The 15,622-nt window shown below is 39.5% G+C and overlaps 2 protein-coding genes across 2 annotated transcripts in view; both read left to right on the forward strand.

The window, feature by feature from the left end:
* The window catches only part of furinb (furin (paired basic amino acid cleaving enzyme) b), a 141,771-nt gene that overhangs the window by 76,554 nt on the left and 49,595 nt on the right, over window positions 1-15,622 (forward strand). The window contains exons 3-5 of the mRNA XM_010769487.1: window positions 6,116-6,211; window positions 8,093-8,221; window positions 8,364-8,440. Coding sequence (XP_010767789.1) covers window positions 6,116-6,211; window positions 8,093-8,221; window positions 8,364-8,440 — 302 coding nt within the window. The remainder of the gene's footprint in view (window positions 1-6,115; window positions 6,212-8,092; window positions 8,222-8,363; window positions 8,441-15,622) is intronic.
* On the forward strand, window positions 14,420-15,226 carry LOC104944021 (bestrophin-3-like). The gene is made up of 3 exons (XM_010769486.1): window positions 14,420-14,502; window positions 14,968-15,113; window positions 15,198-15,226. The coding sequence occupies exons 1-3, from the start codon at window positions 14,486-14,488 to the stop codon at window positions 15,224-15,226; spliced, it is 192 nt and encodes a 63-aa protein (XP_010767788.1). The 5' UTR covers window positions 14,420-14,485.

Below are 15,622 nucleotides of genomic sequence, written 5' to 3' on the forward strand. Positions count from 1 at the left end.
CCATACCTTGCATACAGTGGTATAACTCGTCTCATACCATAATAGTTGAGTCAGCATGAAAAAGCCAACATGGTGAAAGGAAGTTGTTTTTTTCTTACATGGGATTGAGAGAGTACCGGACCAGTATATCAATTCCATACTGTGTTTGTACTGTTCCTACGCAGGATAAATCACAAGCAGTGTCCACTTGTATTCTATTGCAAGGTTGTCGGGTTCTTTTATGTATTGATTTTATATAGACAGAGAGAATATTCTCATAGACAGAGAACGCCAGAAGAGAGAAGAGTAGGAGGCCAGAGGGCTCTTGTTCTGTCCTGTTTTTAAATCAACCTTTTCATACATTCTTTAAATACTAAATGTAATGCACTGGCTGAAAACAATTGTGTTGGTTCATTTAGAAAGCATTATTTACACTGATAACACTTACATTTCACACATTACTCTTAAGTCCTGTAACTGAACACACTACCTAACAGACTTTATATCAAAGCACCTCACACTACAGAAAAACACTACCATCTTTTTGATTTTATGTACAAGCTAAAAACATTCCTTGTGCATAAAAATGCTAATTAGATGTGAAATATATAAATTATTACATTTCTGTGATGTGAAGGCAACAGGGCATATGCTACTATAATAAAATGTGTAATAATAGTCACTATCAGAATCTCGCCTTATATATTATCCAATAACACAGAAGAAATTTTATAAAAACAAAGCAAATAAGTTTTTCAGATTCACTACTTCTTCAGATTGTGTGTGGGGTCAACAGCTGAGATGAATATAGTACATTCCTACAGTCTAAGAATGTCATAACCTTTATCAAGCTGTGTTGGTGGCTGCTTTTATTCAACACCGAGCGGTTGAGGGAGGAGATGTTGTTTGGGGCTAAATGCCACACAGGTCCCATTAAAAAATAGTGACAGTCCACAAACCTCGCTGTGAATGGATTTACGATTCCAGACATTTTGGTTGACAGCGAGAATGTTGGAAAATATTATTTGTTTCTAATATATAATGATCTTTTGCCTCGAGTACCACACACAAAATGCCCTTCACCTTGGCTGCGAGTGGAATATCATAATAATAACCATAATAATAATAATAATAGATTTATTTTGTAAGCGCTTTTACAGGTGCTCAAAGTCGCTTTACAGAGATAGTGAAAAGAAAAGAACAACAAATAAATATAGCTGAAGTCAAATTTAAAATCAAGCAATATAACAACAATCACACATTAAAAGCCAGATTGAAGAGGTGAGTTTTTTGAAGCTGGTGAGGAATATCAGTGGCAAATACAGAACCCTAGGAAAAAAAAAAGAGTGCTGATCCCAGGCATATGAATGCACTTGATAGAATAACCTGTATGAGTAACTGTCATTCATGTTGCCATCATCCTGAGAGTGATAGTGATCTCAATGCACTTATATAGTTTATATATATATTGCAAACCCAGGAGCCTGTAAAGCACTTAGATGTGACATTCTGTGTTTTATGACTCTAGCACGGTACATATCAGCAATGATTTTCAGACACAGAGAGAGATTGTGCTAATAGATAGCAGAAAGCAAAAGCATTAGCAATATTTTCTCTCCGTCACTGTTTTTGCCGATATTGTCAGGTTATCTCTTGATAAGTCTCACTCTTAACCTTTGATTGGCCAAATACTCCCTTCACAGTCACATTTTCTACAGTTTGGAAACAGAGCCAAAAGGGGATGCAGAAGTCTAGTGTTCTCTCGGACTACTTGAACATGACAAATAAAACCAAAGAGATACTAGCTACCAAAGCTTTTAACCTCAATAAATAATGTTGATAGGGTTGACACATCACTATTTTAAATGGTGAAAGCTTCACTTAAATTGACGCCTGTACATTAATGAGATTTGCAATTGATGTCATAGAAAAGTTGAATAGCTGTCAACCCAGACAGCAGCAGCTAATAACTACAGGTACATGTGCACAGGAGTACAGTAGAACAGCTTTTTTTCAGTGCTGCTGACCACTGACTGAGCAACACACTGCTGTCATGTTTACATTGAAAACATCTAGACACAGCAGTGGAAAATGCTTAAAATCTTAAAATCTAAAGCTATAAGTTACACAGTGATAACAATCTAGGGCCATCTATAGTAAGGTAGATGTAAAAAAGATCAGTAAGAGAACTCGTTTCCAAAGCCCATGTCAAGCTGTTGGAGGAGAAGACTGATGTGGTCTGACAAGTGCTGAAGCCCCGAGACATCATTATTGAGATACGGTGACATTCAGTGAGGCCAGTGTTGTAGGGGGTCAGGCTAAGGCAATGTGAACACGCCTCTGACAGCCTATGGGTTCAAAGGTGTCTGCCTGAGAGCTAGGAGAGTACTATAGCATTCAAATGGTCAAAAGAATGTCTTTGAAATGTTCAAATTCCGCTACTAATTAGTTGTATTGGTCAGTCAAAGAGGCAAGCATTTTTGTACTTTTACCATGGATTTAATTACATACTATACTGGAATTTAGAGCTGTACACATTGGTGAGGGCTAAAAAATGAATTGTAGGCAGAACTGCAGGATTTATAAGAAACGGTCAATCCCAAATGGATGTCATCTTTAATAAGAGGCTCGCAAAGAGTATAATTAATCTGGATGATGGAATGTGAGTTTAACTGTGTGGCTAAAATGCCTTGATATATTCCCATTTGGCGATTCCACTTGGGAGAGAAAGCTTCTTTTATTTAAACGTTGAGCCCTCACATTAGAGCCGGGGAGATAAAGAGATTCCGTCTCATAGGTTGGTCTCTGTCAGTGGTTCAAGTTAGAAAAATACTTTAACCACCCGCTATTTAGGGCTTGATGTTTCTGGTTAAGGAGCAACAGTTTGTCCTTAGGTTACTTACCCACCCACACAACCAGAAACCAACCAAACCTCAGGCAAATCGTGACCACTGCCAAAAAACACAGCAGCATAAGTGAGTGGGTTTTGGTTTACATGAGTTTATCTACGCACGTTAGTATATTCATATTTGTGTGTGACATCTGAACCATAGCAAAAAGAAAACCAAGGGTTCCGCCTCACCTGGTTCAAAGCAAACATATTTAAAAGGCATGGAATACATAATGGTGGGGTTGAGATTAGTCAAACTCTGGGTTTGTTACAGTGTTTCCTCTCAGTAATCCAGCTGCTGTCTCTCACATTAGCTCCTTTGTCTCGTTTCCTCTGCTCCGTGGTGCTAACATGTTGCTTATCACCATCCCCTTTGAATAATCACACAGTGACGAGATGACATTGGCAGCTGCATAAGCTTTTACTATTACGCTTGCAAAGGGCTGTTTGTCATTTTCTCTCCACACCCTGCACTTTGTCCATGAAGGAAAAAAATCTATTTGCATTGAGGTGGCTGCTGTTGGTTTGGTCAAACGCAGTGTTAGACAGGATACTGCGAGCTGTGTTTCTGAGGGACGTTAAAATACATCTATCCATCTCTCTTTGGCTGTAAGAGTGTACGTTATGTGCCCTTTACTGAGCCTTACTGTAAAAGAAATCAAGCATGTGGTATTTCATATTCTTTATTTCCTCAACCATTGTCTCATTCCAAGCTGGTCTGTGGCTGTCATTGTGAAACCCACTGGTCCCTACTCAGGATGTAAATGTATCAGTATGAGTCACAGGAGGGAATGAAATTAATAATTATACATAGTGTTTGTTGGCGTTAAATCATCATAGGCGGTCCATCTTTCTCAGATCGTTTAATTTGAATATGTTAAGAAGGCTGGAGCTTTACAATTATCCTGTTATTCATAGGATTTTTTTTAAATGGTTAAGGAAAGTACAGGCTGTAACTGATCAATATTTTCATTCTCAATGAATCTGTTGACTATTTTCTCAATTAGTAATTAAATGTCAGAAAATAATAGAAAATGTCTATCACAGACTCTCAAAGTCCAAAGTTATGATTTAAATGTCTTGTTCTGTCTGTTTTAAACCCAAATATATTCAGTTTAATATAATATAAAACAGTTAAAAGATTTTCAATAATATTTGGAGACACAGGGAGGAAAAAGCTACATCAGGCTTAGGACCTACTCTCGGGTGAATTTATTGTTGTTTTTCTGGCTTTCCACAGGGTTTATTGATAATAACAAAAGAAGATTGAAATACTGTACACCAGACTTGTCCTTTGAAAGGTTTTATCTTTCTCCATAAACTGTGGAAACAGATTTATATATCAAAGCTCAGGTTGTCTCTCCGTCTGTCTCTCGGCATTACAAACAGTCCAGCTTGACTTCTCCTTCGTCATCAGACAGAGGAGCCCTCAGGACGTTGTACGAGAGATGGAACAAATCGTTTTTTTCTCGGGTGGATCGCAGACCTGAGCCACGTTTAGACCGTGATTGCTTCTTTGTGGGGTTTTGTTGGGCTACTCTTTGTCCTTGTCCTTCACCTCAGGGTGGTGTTTTCTTCTAGACCGCTGTATTTTCATTAGTTCTCCATCACTGGCTCTTATGAAAGACATTGATTAGACCTTGTTTTTCTCCATAAGAGTGGATTTTCACACATGCGATCACAAAATATTCAACAATTAACCCTAAAAATAAGATTTCATGACATTGTTTCTACTACCCTGAATGACAGTAATATAATAAGATGTGAGTTGAATGTGTAAAAAGTTTCATCATTTGCATGAATGGGCTTTATAAATGAGAAGCTATATTTCCCACAGTATCCAGCCCATCATCTCATGCATTTATGGGTTGCAAATTTGCTGCAATAATAATGTGGTGTGCAGTTATAAATGTGATGTAATGAGATCATTGTTCATTAGTCCTGGGTCACTTGAGTAAGGTTAATGGCTTCATTCTCTGAGTCAAAGTTTTCAACTAGGTTATGAGCAGTATCACCCTCGGTAGCTGCACCGAGCCGGTTCTCATTCAGACCACGTGCTTTCTGCTGTGAGAGCATGAAATCATGAAATCAAACGAGTGGAGAAGAATCACTACTCAAATCAACTCTGACGGCAACAAGCAAAGAGGGGAAAAACTTTCTATACTTGAGCAACAAGTTGGACTTTCAGTATCTACCTGGTATTGTACAGGAGATTCACAAGTTTAGACACGCTTCACTTGAGTGCTTTTGACACAGAAGTAGAATGAGTTTAGGCTTTGTCACCTTCAGCAAAAACTCAGCATAGGAGGCATTTATCTCTGACAATAATAATGCAAAACAGCTTTTGCTAAAACTGCTTCGGAAGATAAGTGTCTCTTCTATGGTGTCTATGTAAATTCCCTCTGCTGCAGAAATAGCAGTCCAATTTTAAAAAATATGGTTTGAATTTGTTGCTCCTTAATGTTCAACTCATAGCTGAAACATTTTTGTAGCGCCACAGGTCTTTCCACCTACATCCACTTCTCTTCATGGTAAACAAGGCTCTTCATAGATACTTCTCATTGTTTGGATCTCTGTCATACTCAATTCATTTTTGTAAGACAGTTTTTGCATGGAAATAGGAGTATTTTTGTACACTGTTTTTTAAGAAGTGTTACTTAATATGATTTTATCTCACAGCTTGCGTATCAAATGTGGCAATTCAGTTTTTTTTGGCTGTCTGGAAGAAATCTGAACCCATATGAAAGTCTATTGGTGTCTTTAATCATTCTTACAGCTGACAATAATGCACACAAAGTCAAACACCTGTCAAAATATATACATAAAAGCACGGAAGAAGACGTTAGACAGACATTAAATATTTCACTATTGCGTATTGGCAAGGATGTTTGGAACAGTTTTTTGCTGTTATCAAATGATATACTATTTGTTGTTTGACATTTAGTGTCACCCCCCCATACCAGTCCTCTGCAAAGCCCAGCAGCTTCCAGGACTTCAAAGGCCCCTTCTCCGGCTCACTGTACGGCAGCCACTTTCCCTCAGCATCAGGGAAGGAAATAAATTAGATTTGCTTCACATCTCTGCCTCTAGTCTGGTTATTGCTATTGGAACACAGCTGGGGCCATGTTTTTTCACCGTCGGTGGGACATTGCAACACTTTCTGAAATGAGAACATTAGTAATGACACAATAGCAATAGAAGATAATTATGTTAACTATGAATTTTCTCTGTGTCTGTACACCCCAGGTCCTGTGGGCAGAGCAGCAAGTGGTGAAAAAAAGGAAGAAGAGGGATATCTATGAAGACCCAACAGACCCCGATTTCCCCAAGCAGTGGTACCTGGTGTGTGATGGTCTCTTATCTTTATAGCCTAGTCCTAATTAGTCTGTCATTAAAGCAAAATGTCAACCCTTCAGTATGTGTTTTATTTCTCAAATGGCAAACATAGTGTTTTTTGCTGTATAATTTAAGAGCTGCAATACATCAGTCAGTAGACTGTCTATTGGTTTTTCATGTTTTTGTATTTCATTTGGAGTGCCTTTTAAGCTTTTGAGGCGAGGGAGATGCTTCTCTGCATTCAGATTTGCTCATAGAAAGGTGTTGTCCTGAAACATTACAGCTCTGCAATTATTTCTAATTAAACCTTGAAGGTCTCCTTTTTCAGTCCTGTCTGAACACCACTCAATAGTTTCCACTCTGCAGAAGCTTGTGAGGGCACCTAAATTAAGATGTATTCATTATCGCAGCAGCAGAAGTTATTCATTCCCTCATGGTCACTCTGATGAGCATAAATTGAATTGCTGTCTTTTGTACTAACCCTGCAGCCTTTAGGTGTAGCTGCTTCACCACCAACATTTGGTTTCCACAGTCACGGATATAATGCAATGCATCCCAGAATGCTGGGTTGAAAAGAAAATTAAATGTCAGCACCAAACTAAACTGTATCACCTGTGAAACATTGATAGCAAATGGTCTTGGCAATGTGTCTGTTTCAGAATGCACAGCTTTTCCTCTGAGATGCTTCAATTTGCCCTAGTCTGCTCTTTTCTTTTTCTGTATGCACAAAAACCTCCGTCCCTGCAACGGATTAATGACAACATTGACTATCCCAGACATAAATCTCCAGGCGAATAGAAGTTGTGAAACCACCTCTGCCATTCAGCATTATACCTCTAATCGTCTCAGGGCGGAAACCCTTTCTTTTCCTAAATAAAATATTCCACGCAGCTTTGATTTTAAAACCAAACAAAGATGCTTTGGCTTAATCCATAAGCCACCAATGCTGAAATGTTGACTTGGATGTAGGACCAATATTTTCTTATCAAAGGCTTGTATATTGGTTTATTCTGGTACATGGGCTTCATCAGTTTCTAGCAAACATTTATTTAAGATCTGTATTGAATGGTGTGTGTGTGTGTGTGTGTGTGTGTGTGTGTGTGTGTGTGTGTGTGTGTGTGTGTGTGTGTGTGTGTGTGTGTGTGTGTGTGTGTGTGTGTGTGTGTGTGTGTGTGTGTGTGTGTGTGTGTGTGTGTGTGTGTGTGTGTGCCAGTTCAAAGCCCACTTCCAAGAATTTAAGCTACTTACCTAAGCAGCCAGGCATCCTCTGAGAAGTGCAGATGCAGGAGTTGTGCCCTGTGGAGAGAAATCAGCAGGAAACAGAAAAGCGGCAGAGAATGTTGTCTGTGATGTCTTTTCCTTTTCTACTGGTGTTTATCTTTAACCATCTCTTTCACCTCCGGCGCTCACTGCTCTTTATACTTCTCACTGTGCCAAATATCTCATCCAAATCAAGCTATACCACTCTGTATCTCCCTATTTATCTGCCTCCCTTCCCCCTATTTCTTCAGTGAGAGTGGGAAATGCTCTCACCGATTTCTGACCTGCAACAGGTTTTCAGTTTTTTTTTTTCTGACAGCGTAACTACAGCGTGTAGCTCACACTGTGCAGCTCTGCCCGAGGAGGCAGACATGTCGGGGTGATGCATTAAAATTGGATTATAAGTGTCCATGAACCACCTCTGATCTTTCTTCCCTTTTATGTCTTTGTGGTTTTCCTTTATTGAGCATTTCTGTTTTTATCATAAGATTGTGTAGCGAGTAAATCGACTCTGCAGATTGATTCTCACACACACACATTATACACTAGTCCTTTAATGCCGGTTTGTCTTGGAAGTGTCCGTCACAGCAGATTGACAGCTGAACAAAAGCCTTGTGTCTCTTCCAGACCACCCCGTCACATCAAGACCTGAATACCAAAATAGCCTGGGCCCAAGGCTACACAGGGAAAGGTGTTGTGGTGACAATCCTGGACGATGGAATTGAAAAGGACCACCCAGACCTCATCAGCAATTACGTAAGTCAAAAATACAAAGAGGTATGACAAAGCCTCCCACGGCCCACTTACAGAACATTTCTGAGGAAAATGGATCAAAGTTAATTGCATGGAGTTAAAATTGGCGTGAATGATGCCCTAACCGTTTTCTGGTTTCTCTTAGGACCCTGAGGCCAGCTACGATGTTAATGATGGAGATGCTGATCCCCAACCAAGATACACGCAGCGAAATGAGAACAGGTAATTTGGAAAAAGCAGCAAAACTGGCAACATCACTACTAGGAATAAATCTTTACTGCCTCAAAATTCAATCTTTAGAAAATTGGCACACATGAGCAGACATTTTTAATTTCCTTGTGAAAGTGGCAAGCACACCAATAAACTGAGAAATAAAATGTAAAAATAAAATACATAAAACAATTTTTTTACTGAATAACCCCTGTCCAAGTGTAAGTTGACAGCAAAAGACAGTGTTGAGAAGGCACCAAGTCTATAATGCTTTTGGTTCAGTGCTTTTGGCCAAAGCATTAACATTTAGAAACCAATTATATAAAGTTTGAAGGCACTGGTGCAGTCATTCTGCAAAGTCTTGAAAGATTGTTCCCTTTTTTCTCCATCCTTGCTTCAGTAAACACGCCAAGCTGCTGCAGCTGCATTTCAACATCCAGCCCCACAGCCACTTATTTGTTGCTAATACAATCCTTGTTTACTTGCCCTCAGTGATTCATGCCATTCCCCTCCAGTCTTTGGTCGCATTAAAACACGTCCTCCTCCCTTCTCCCATGTTTCTCCAACACCACGGTCTTCTGCCTGAGCCCAATCCCCCTGGAGCAGATGAGAAGCTTCATCCTGCTTCTGAAATAGCACAGCAGGATTTGTCTCAAATCTCTCCCTTTTTCTGGGACGACTGCCACCAAGTCTTTTTGTAGTTGTTTGTTTTTGTTCTTTATTTTGGGTTTCAAAGCGCAGTTGGTCAGAGGGAGAAGAGAAATCAGCTTAGCAAGTTTTCGTGAGATTGTAGAGACTTTCGTATGAGAATATAGATTCTGCGCAGAGGTTCTGATTCGAACTTTGGCATCCATCTATCTCTCTTTGTTTTTTGTTGTTGTCCTTATCTGAAATATGATCTATTTATCTACAGTATGTATTCATCTTGAAAGAGGCTGGCATCAGCAGTTTTCTTGTCCTTGCCAGCAGCTAGAGCAGCCACGCAGAGCGACCCCAAGCCCTCTGTCAGAGCAAAGTAGATCCCACTCTGTCCTGCTGATGGAACAAAGCTCTACTGGAGAGGATTACTCCCTGCCTCTGGTTCACTTCTACTCCCAATCTGCACCATGCTATTACTTCAGGTTCAGAAAGACACACAACAATACAAGCACACAGGGCGCAAATATTTGGACTTGCACACTCTGCACTACCCATGTCGATGGAACTGCCACAGCGATTACCTCTGACTGGATCAATTTACAGGCATAGGAAATGAAAAGCAAGGGTGTGTCTATGTGTTTACGGCGATGTTTAGAGTGACCTGTGGGCAAGTTATATCCAATGAGTTATGTAAATCAGCAGCAAGTAATACGGTGCGACAGTGAGTAATGCACACAACCCCCTCACAATGAGATGATATGAATATATTCATAGGACAACTAAAAGCAAAGGAGAGTCGGAAGAGGGTATTTTCCACAGCCATGAAGGCCAGTTCATTTGTACTGATGACACGCAAGGCTGATTTTTAAATTCCCGCCTCTGGGTTCCTCCTTAGAGGCTCTGTAGTGTTGACTTGGCAGATCTGGCCGATTTTGTTGAAGGCTGTGCAGGCCATGTTGAAGGATGCTTGAAGTCTTGCCAAGCAGGTAATCCGCTTGCGCTGTATCATGTCAATGTTTTTCATTTTTTTCTCGATTTCTTTCTCCATTCCTCCACATTATGTCGGTGGGATTTGGGCGTAGAGGGTCGGTCTAATGGCAGAGGCAAACAGGAATGATTCCGCCTCCTGCCCGCAGCCTGTCATTAAACCTGAATGCTATCATTTTCTAAAAACCTCAACCGTAATCATTATCCAGCTTTATCATCATAATAAAACTTTTTTTTTTTTCCATATCTATTATTTATGAGGTTTAATGTCGACCATTTTGTTCCTTTTCAAGACCACAGGATTAGTTAACTAAGATTTATAAACATGAAATGAATATTAAATTATCACCCAGTCTGTAGGGATACACATTATTCTTCAGAAAGTATTCATCCTGTATCAATTTGTCTTAATTAAATAAATACGTTACAATCTCGTCACAATCTAAACAATACACAATCCCTAAACAGTTATTCAATTTCCAAATCTTTAAAAAAAAAGGTTTTGAGTGCTTTAGTCAAGTAACACTGAATGATATTCACTGTCCTGACACCTCTGGGGTCCTGACTGGGTAAAACAGATCATTAAATGAAAGATGATAAAGATCATAATCTTGCCCTGCTAAGCCTAACTGCTTACTGATCCCATATATCAGAACTTATTAATTCAGCATACAAACTGCACACCACTGGAGATCTTTGCGGGGTGAGGTTTTTGCTGTGGTGATTACATTTCACCTTCCAGGTTGTAAACTGTCTCCATCTCTCCTCTAACTTGCCTGTGGAGAGCTGTTAGCATCTGTAGGGAACTTTTCACAGGGGTCCATTAATTGAGATCCACTTGCCTGCACCCTAAGATTGTGCAGTGGCAGCCTTTATTGAAAAATGATTGGCATGCAGCACAGCCTTGTGTGCTTTCAGTCCAAACCAACCCGTCAGCCCCCTGGATACTAAAGTGACTCGAAATCAAGGCTGAGAAGATGAAGGAAGGGGTGCAGCGGCTCGTCTGGTTGATGGCGTGGAGAAAGACCAACAGGAGTGTTGGCCCGTCCCTCTCGTCCTATCAAATTGCTTTGTCCTTGGTGGTGAAATTTGTTTCTCTGACGATGAAAGTGCTTCTTCAGTAAAAATACAATGGACAGGAAAAAAATGTAAATGCACTGCACCAGATGCTGCAGAAGAAACACACCTTTTCATCATTACATTTTTTCATTTCAATCAATTAAAACGTTATAATCGACATCAGTCAGGGACAGCTGTTGAAAGGCCTGCAATCTAGATTACTACTTCAAATCAAATGTTTTACATTTGAAAAGGTTGGGGAAATAATTATTAATGTTAGTTAACATGTCAATAGATTCATAAATGTTTAAGCAACAAATTGATGTTCTGACAGAAGAAAAACTTTCCTGGAATGTTTCTCATGAATAAAACATTCAAATGTTTTACATATTAACAAATTATTCCAAAAACTGTACTTGCTTTCAAACGGTACTTTATCCCTTTTCAGGGATTTCTGGCTGATTGGACATTCATTCATAATTGTACCTACTTACTTAAATCAAAATGTCACAGCCACAGAGGTTAAATGTTTATATGCCACACTGTAAACACAACATTTAAAATATGCCACTGGGCTATATATTGTGTACTTGGCTGGCAGAAAATAAGTCTTAATCCAATTAGAATACAGGCCGTGACACCAGTAAATGGCAACAGGGTGAAGTAATGTTTGTGCACTGTGTCCTTGGCCAAAAGGCTGGCGGCATGTGGTTTCTTAGTCCTGAGACATTCACTGTTTGAGTACGTGAATGCAGATGGTAATGCCTGTCCCGGGCCTGCTGCACACAGACTGCCCGCATATCTATATCTGTATGGAGGTAATAAACCTGAGTCGTCAAGGGTGCGCTATACAGGACAAATCAGGCTGAAGGAGAACAGAAATAAGAGAAGACAGCTTCCTCCTGCGTCGCTGCTATCGCGTCTCTGTAACAGTGTTTTGACACAGCAGGTCGCAACGCGCTGCGCTGACTTCAATGTTGACACATTTTAATACACAACATTTTGTGGAATTGACATTCCTCAAGCATCCGGATTCATCGGCTTGTATCAAGTATGTTTTTTGACAAAAAATATATAGTCTGTCCTAGGTGAAGTCAAGCGCAGAAGACATTTCTAAACAGAGAAACTTGAGTCCGTCAAATAAGACCCTAGCTGTTTCTCAATCCACTGTTGCACAGAGATTTAAACTCTACGCAGAAAAAAAGCAATTAAAATGTTGTAACGTAAAGTAAAGAACCTTGGTAAAGAAGAAAACTTGTGTAATCCTTTTTATGAGACTTTTTTCAGCCTTGACAGTTTGACAAACATGTGTTGACTGTTTGCTGTGAGTGGAGAAGGAACAATAAGAATACAAGAGAAATCTTCAAGGAAAAATATATTTGTTCTTTATTTACTCTGGCCATCTGACGCTGCAGATAAATGCCCTTCACTGTTTGCACTGGGTTTATCAATTATTGTTTGCAAAGCTGCCATCCTTTGTGAAGCCTGAATAATGTAACTCCGCTCCCCCCTCATCTTTTTTACTCTGTCGGGGACAGCTTGTTTACCTTCCAGACAGCTAGGCAGACTTTTTTGGAGGTGATGTTGGCACGGCAGGGATGTCACTCTTTAACCAGATTCCTCAGGCTTTCTCTATACTTTCCTGCTATTGTTTTTGGACCCAAGAAAAAGTTTAATTAAAAGCTGCTGTATTCGAACCATTTATAAAAAGAATAGACAAAAATTGATTTGAGGAGGTATTCCGATCACCTGGAGTCTTTTATTATAATCCTGCTCAGTTTTCCATGAAGTTAATTGTATTGCTTTCAAGCCCATTGCAGTAATTATCTCCACTGAGGATGTGATGTTTGATTTAGCTTTGTTTTGTCAGCAGGACCAAGGTAAAACCGCTGGCCCAATTTGAATGTTACTTGGTAGAAGGACGTAGACTGCTGAAAGGAAGAGCCCATTACCTATGGATCAGTTCCAAATCATGGCGCGAATACACATATGATTTTTCACTTATGGAAATGGCCTTGTCGGAGGTCTGAGCTTCCGGAGTGCCTTCTAGTTTAAACATGTTTTATTGCTTGGTAGACTTTATCTAATTTGTATTCCAGTTACCCACACCACTTTGCATCTCCTTGTGTTAATTTATGTCCTTTTCAGATAACTTTACAATGGGCAATGGCCATTCAGTCCACAAAAGCTACCTTTCAGCACTAATATGTATTTGAGAATTTTCAAAACTAGAGAAATCTGTAATTTATTTTCTCACCGGGCTGTTTTTGTAGGGCAGATAATTCGTATTGAATTTTAAAATATTAAAGAAAGATTGAAGCATACATTAGCCTTTAGCTTGTAGCAGCTCAACCCTGTGACCACAGGGGAAACACTTATTTTTAAAGTAAAACTGCTTTATTCAGTATGTTCACCAGCTTTACTCACCAGGTCAGTGTGCTTGTGAGGAGAGGAGACCTCTCGGGATGATTTGGCTCGAGGTAAAAAATATTCTAAATGCTGAACTCTGACCTCATTTTCAAATCGGAAAAAGCCAACTACAATAGAAACTCCCATGATCTGCTACGACATTTTTGTTGTTTTGATTGAGAGCCTCTTAGTGATAGAAAAGTATACATTTATATCAATTTTCTCCCCTGTCCTACCCTAGTGCTTAATATGGCCAATAATGAATTGTTTTCAGAATGTGCAACAGCTGTTGCCTTACTTTACATTGCATTTAGCTGACGCTTTTATCCAAAGTGACTTACAATAAGTGCATTTGACCAAGAAGATACAAACTTGAAGAAAACAGAATTATATAAGTACATTAGGTTTCATAGAGCTAAAACATTTTAAGTGCTACTCAACTGGCTTTTAGATAAGCCAGTCCTTTANGATGTCCAGGTGTATATCAGTATGTAGTGTCTCTACTTTAAAGAGTCCTCTCCTGCTGATGTTCAGGTGTATATCAGTATGTAGTGTCTCTACTTTAAAGAGTCCTCTCCTGCTGCTGTTCAGGTGTATATCAGTATGTAGTGTCTCTACTTTAAAGAGTCCTCTCCTGCTGATGTTCAGGTGTGTATCAGTATGTAGTGTCTCTACTTTTAAGATTCCTCTCCTGGCCGGCTCTGTTGTGATTGGTCAACCAGCTTAGAGATATCCCGCCCCCTTAGTCTATCACGTACAATGTGTTGGAGCGCTAGCCAATAGGAGCACAAGTGTTCTATAGTGATGTCACTATGTTCCGGAAGTAAACAACAAATCCATTAAATACTAATATGAACCCTTTTCCTTTAATATTGCTGTGTTTGTTCTTCAGGTTTCTATGTGACTCTGGTTGTGAATCGATGGTGGAATCAGTTTGTTAATCTTCCGTGGCCGGACCGCCTCATGTTCCTCATCTCCAGGTACAAACTCTGCAAGAAAAATACACACTTTTAGTTATTTACAATATATATTTCTGTATTGATTTTGGTGGATTGGTCTTTCTTCATCAGGATGTTTTTGCTCCAAATGTGTTTTTACCCGGCTTGATTTTTCTCGTGTGGAATGATCATATAATAATTTAAATCAGAATCAGAAACAGGTTTATCACCAGGTAGGTTGACACATAGGAATTTGACTTGATGTCATGGTGCAAACATAAAAGTAAAACAAAATAATAATAATAATAATAATAATAATAATAATAATTATCGACCATTTCTCAAATATGTCCGAATCCTTTTTTCAGGATTTTTTTCCCCAACATTTTCACATATTTTTTATTTTTTAAGGAAATGTTTTCTTCTTTTTTGAATCATTTTCCACAATTATTAAGTATTTATTTTTCCAAATGTATTTATTTATTTCCTCCGCCTTGTCCCCTGCAGCTGTGTTCAGGGTAAAGATGAATACGGCCGCCTGCTGCGTCGGACGTTGATTCGTTACGTGAACCTGACCTCGCTGCTGATCTTCCGCTCCGTCAGCACCGCCGTCTGCAAGCGCTTCCCCACCATGGAGCACGTGGTGGAGGCAGGTGAGAGTTGTATTATTATCTATAAAGAGGACGGAGTAACTCCAGTTAAAGCCCTCAGACTGCCACTTCCCATTCTTCTATTAGAGTTAACCAAATCTTATCAAACGACCTGACATTTTTGGAAAAATATATGAAAAATGTTGTTGAAAAAAAACAGAGAGAGAAAAAAAAAAGTCAGGATAACGGGTTAGTATCTCGTGCGCACGAGATTTTTTTTGGGAGAAAGTTACCGGTGCGCCAAGGAGGAAGTGAAGCGCACAGGACACAACCATTTCATTGCAGACTGTTATGTTTACGTGGGGAAATGACAGTGCATTATTTGAGATATATTTCGTACTCAGACTTCACTTTAAGGACATTAGTCCGCCACTGGCTCTGTGTGTGTGTTCTGAGTGTTTGTTTCCCTATAAAACAGCTGCGGGGGAAGCAGGTACTCTGCGAGTCACGGACATTAATTCATAGATCAAAGCAGACTGGTTTACAGACTCTCCTGTTTTGCCAATCCGGTT

This window comes from Notothenia coriiceps, unplaced genomic scaffold, assembly GCF_000735185.1.
Source record: "Notothenia coriiceps isolate Sejong01 unplaced genomic scaffold, NC01 NC01_scaffold00007371, whole genome shotgun sequence".
NCBI classification, from domain to species: Eukaryota; Metazoa; Chordata; class Actinopteri; order Perciformes; family Nototheniidae; genus Notothenia; species Notothenia coriiceps.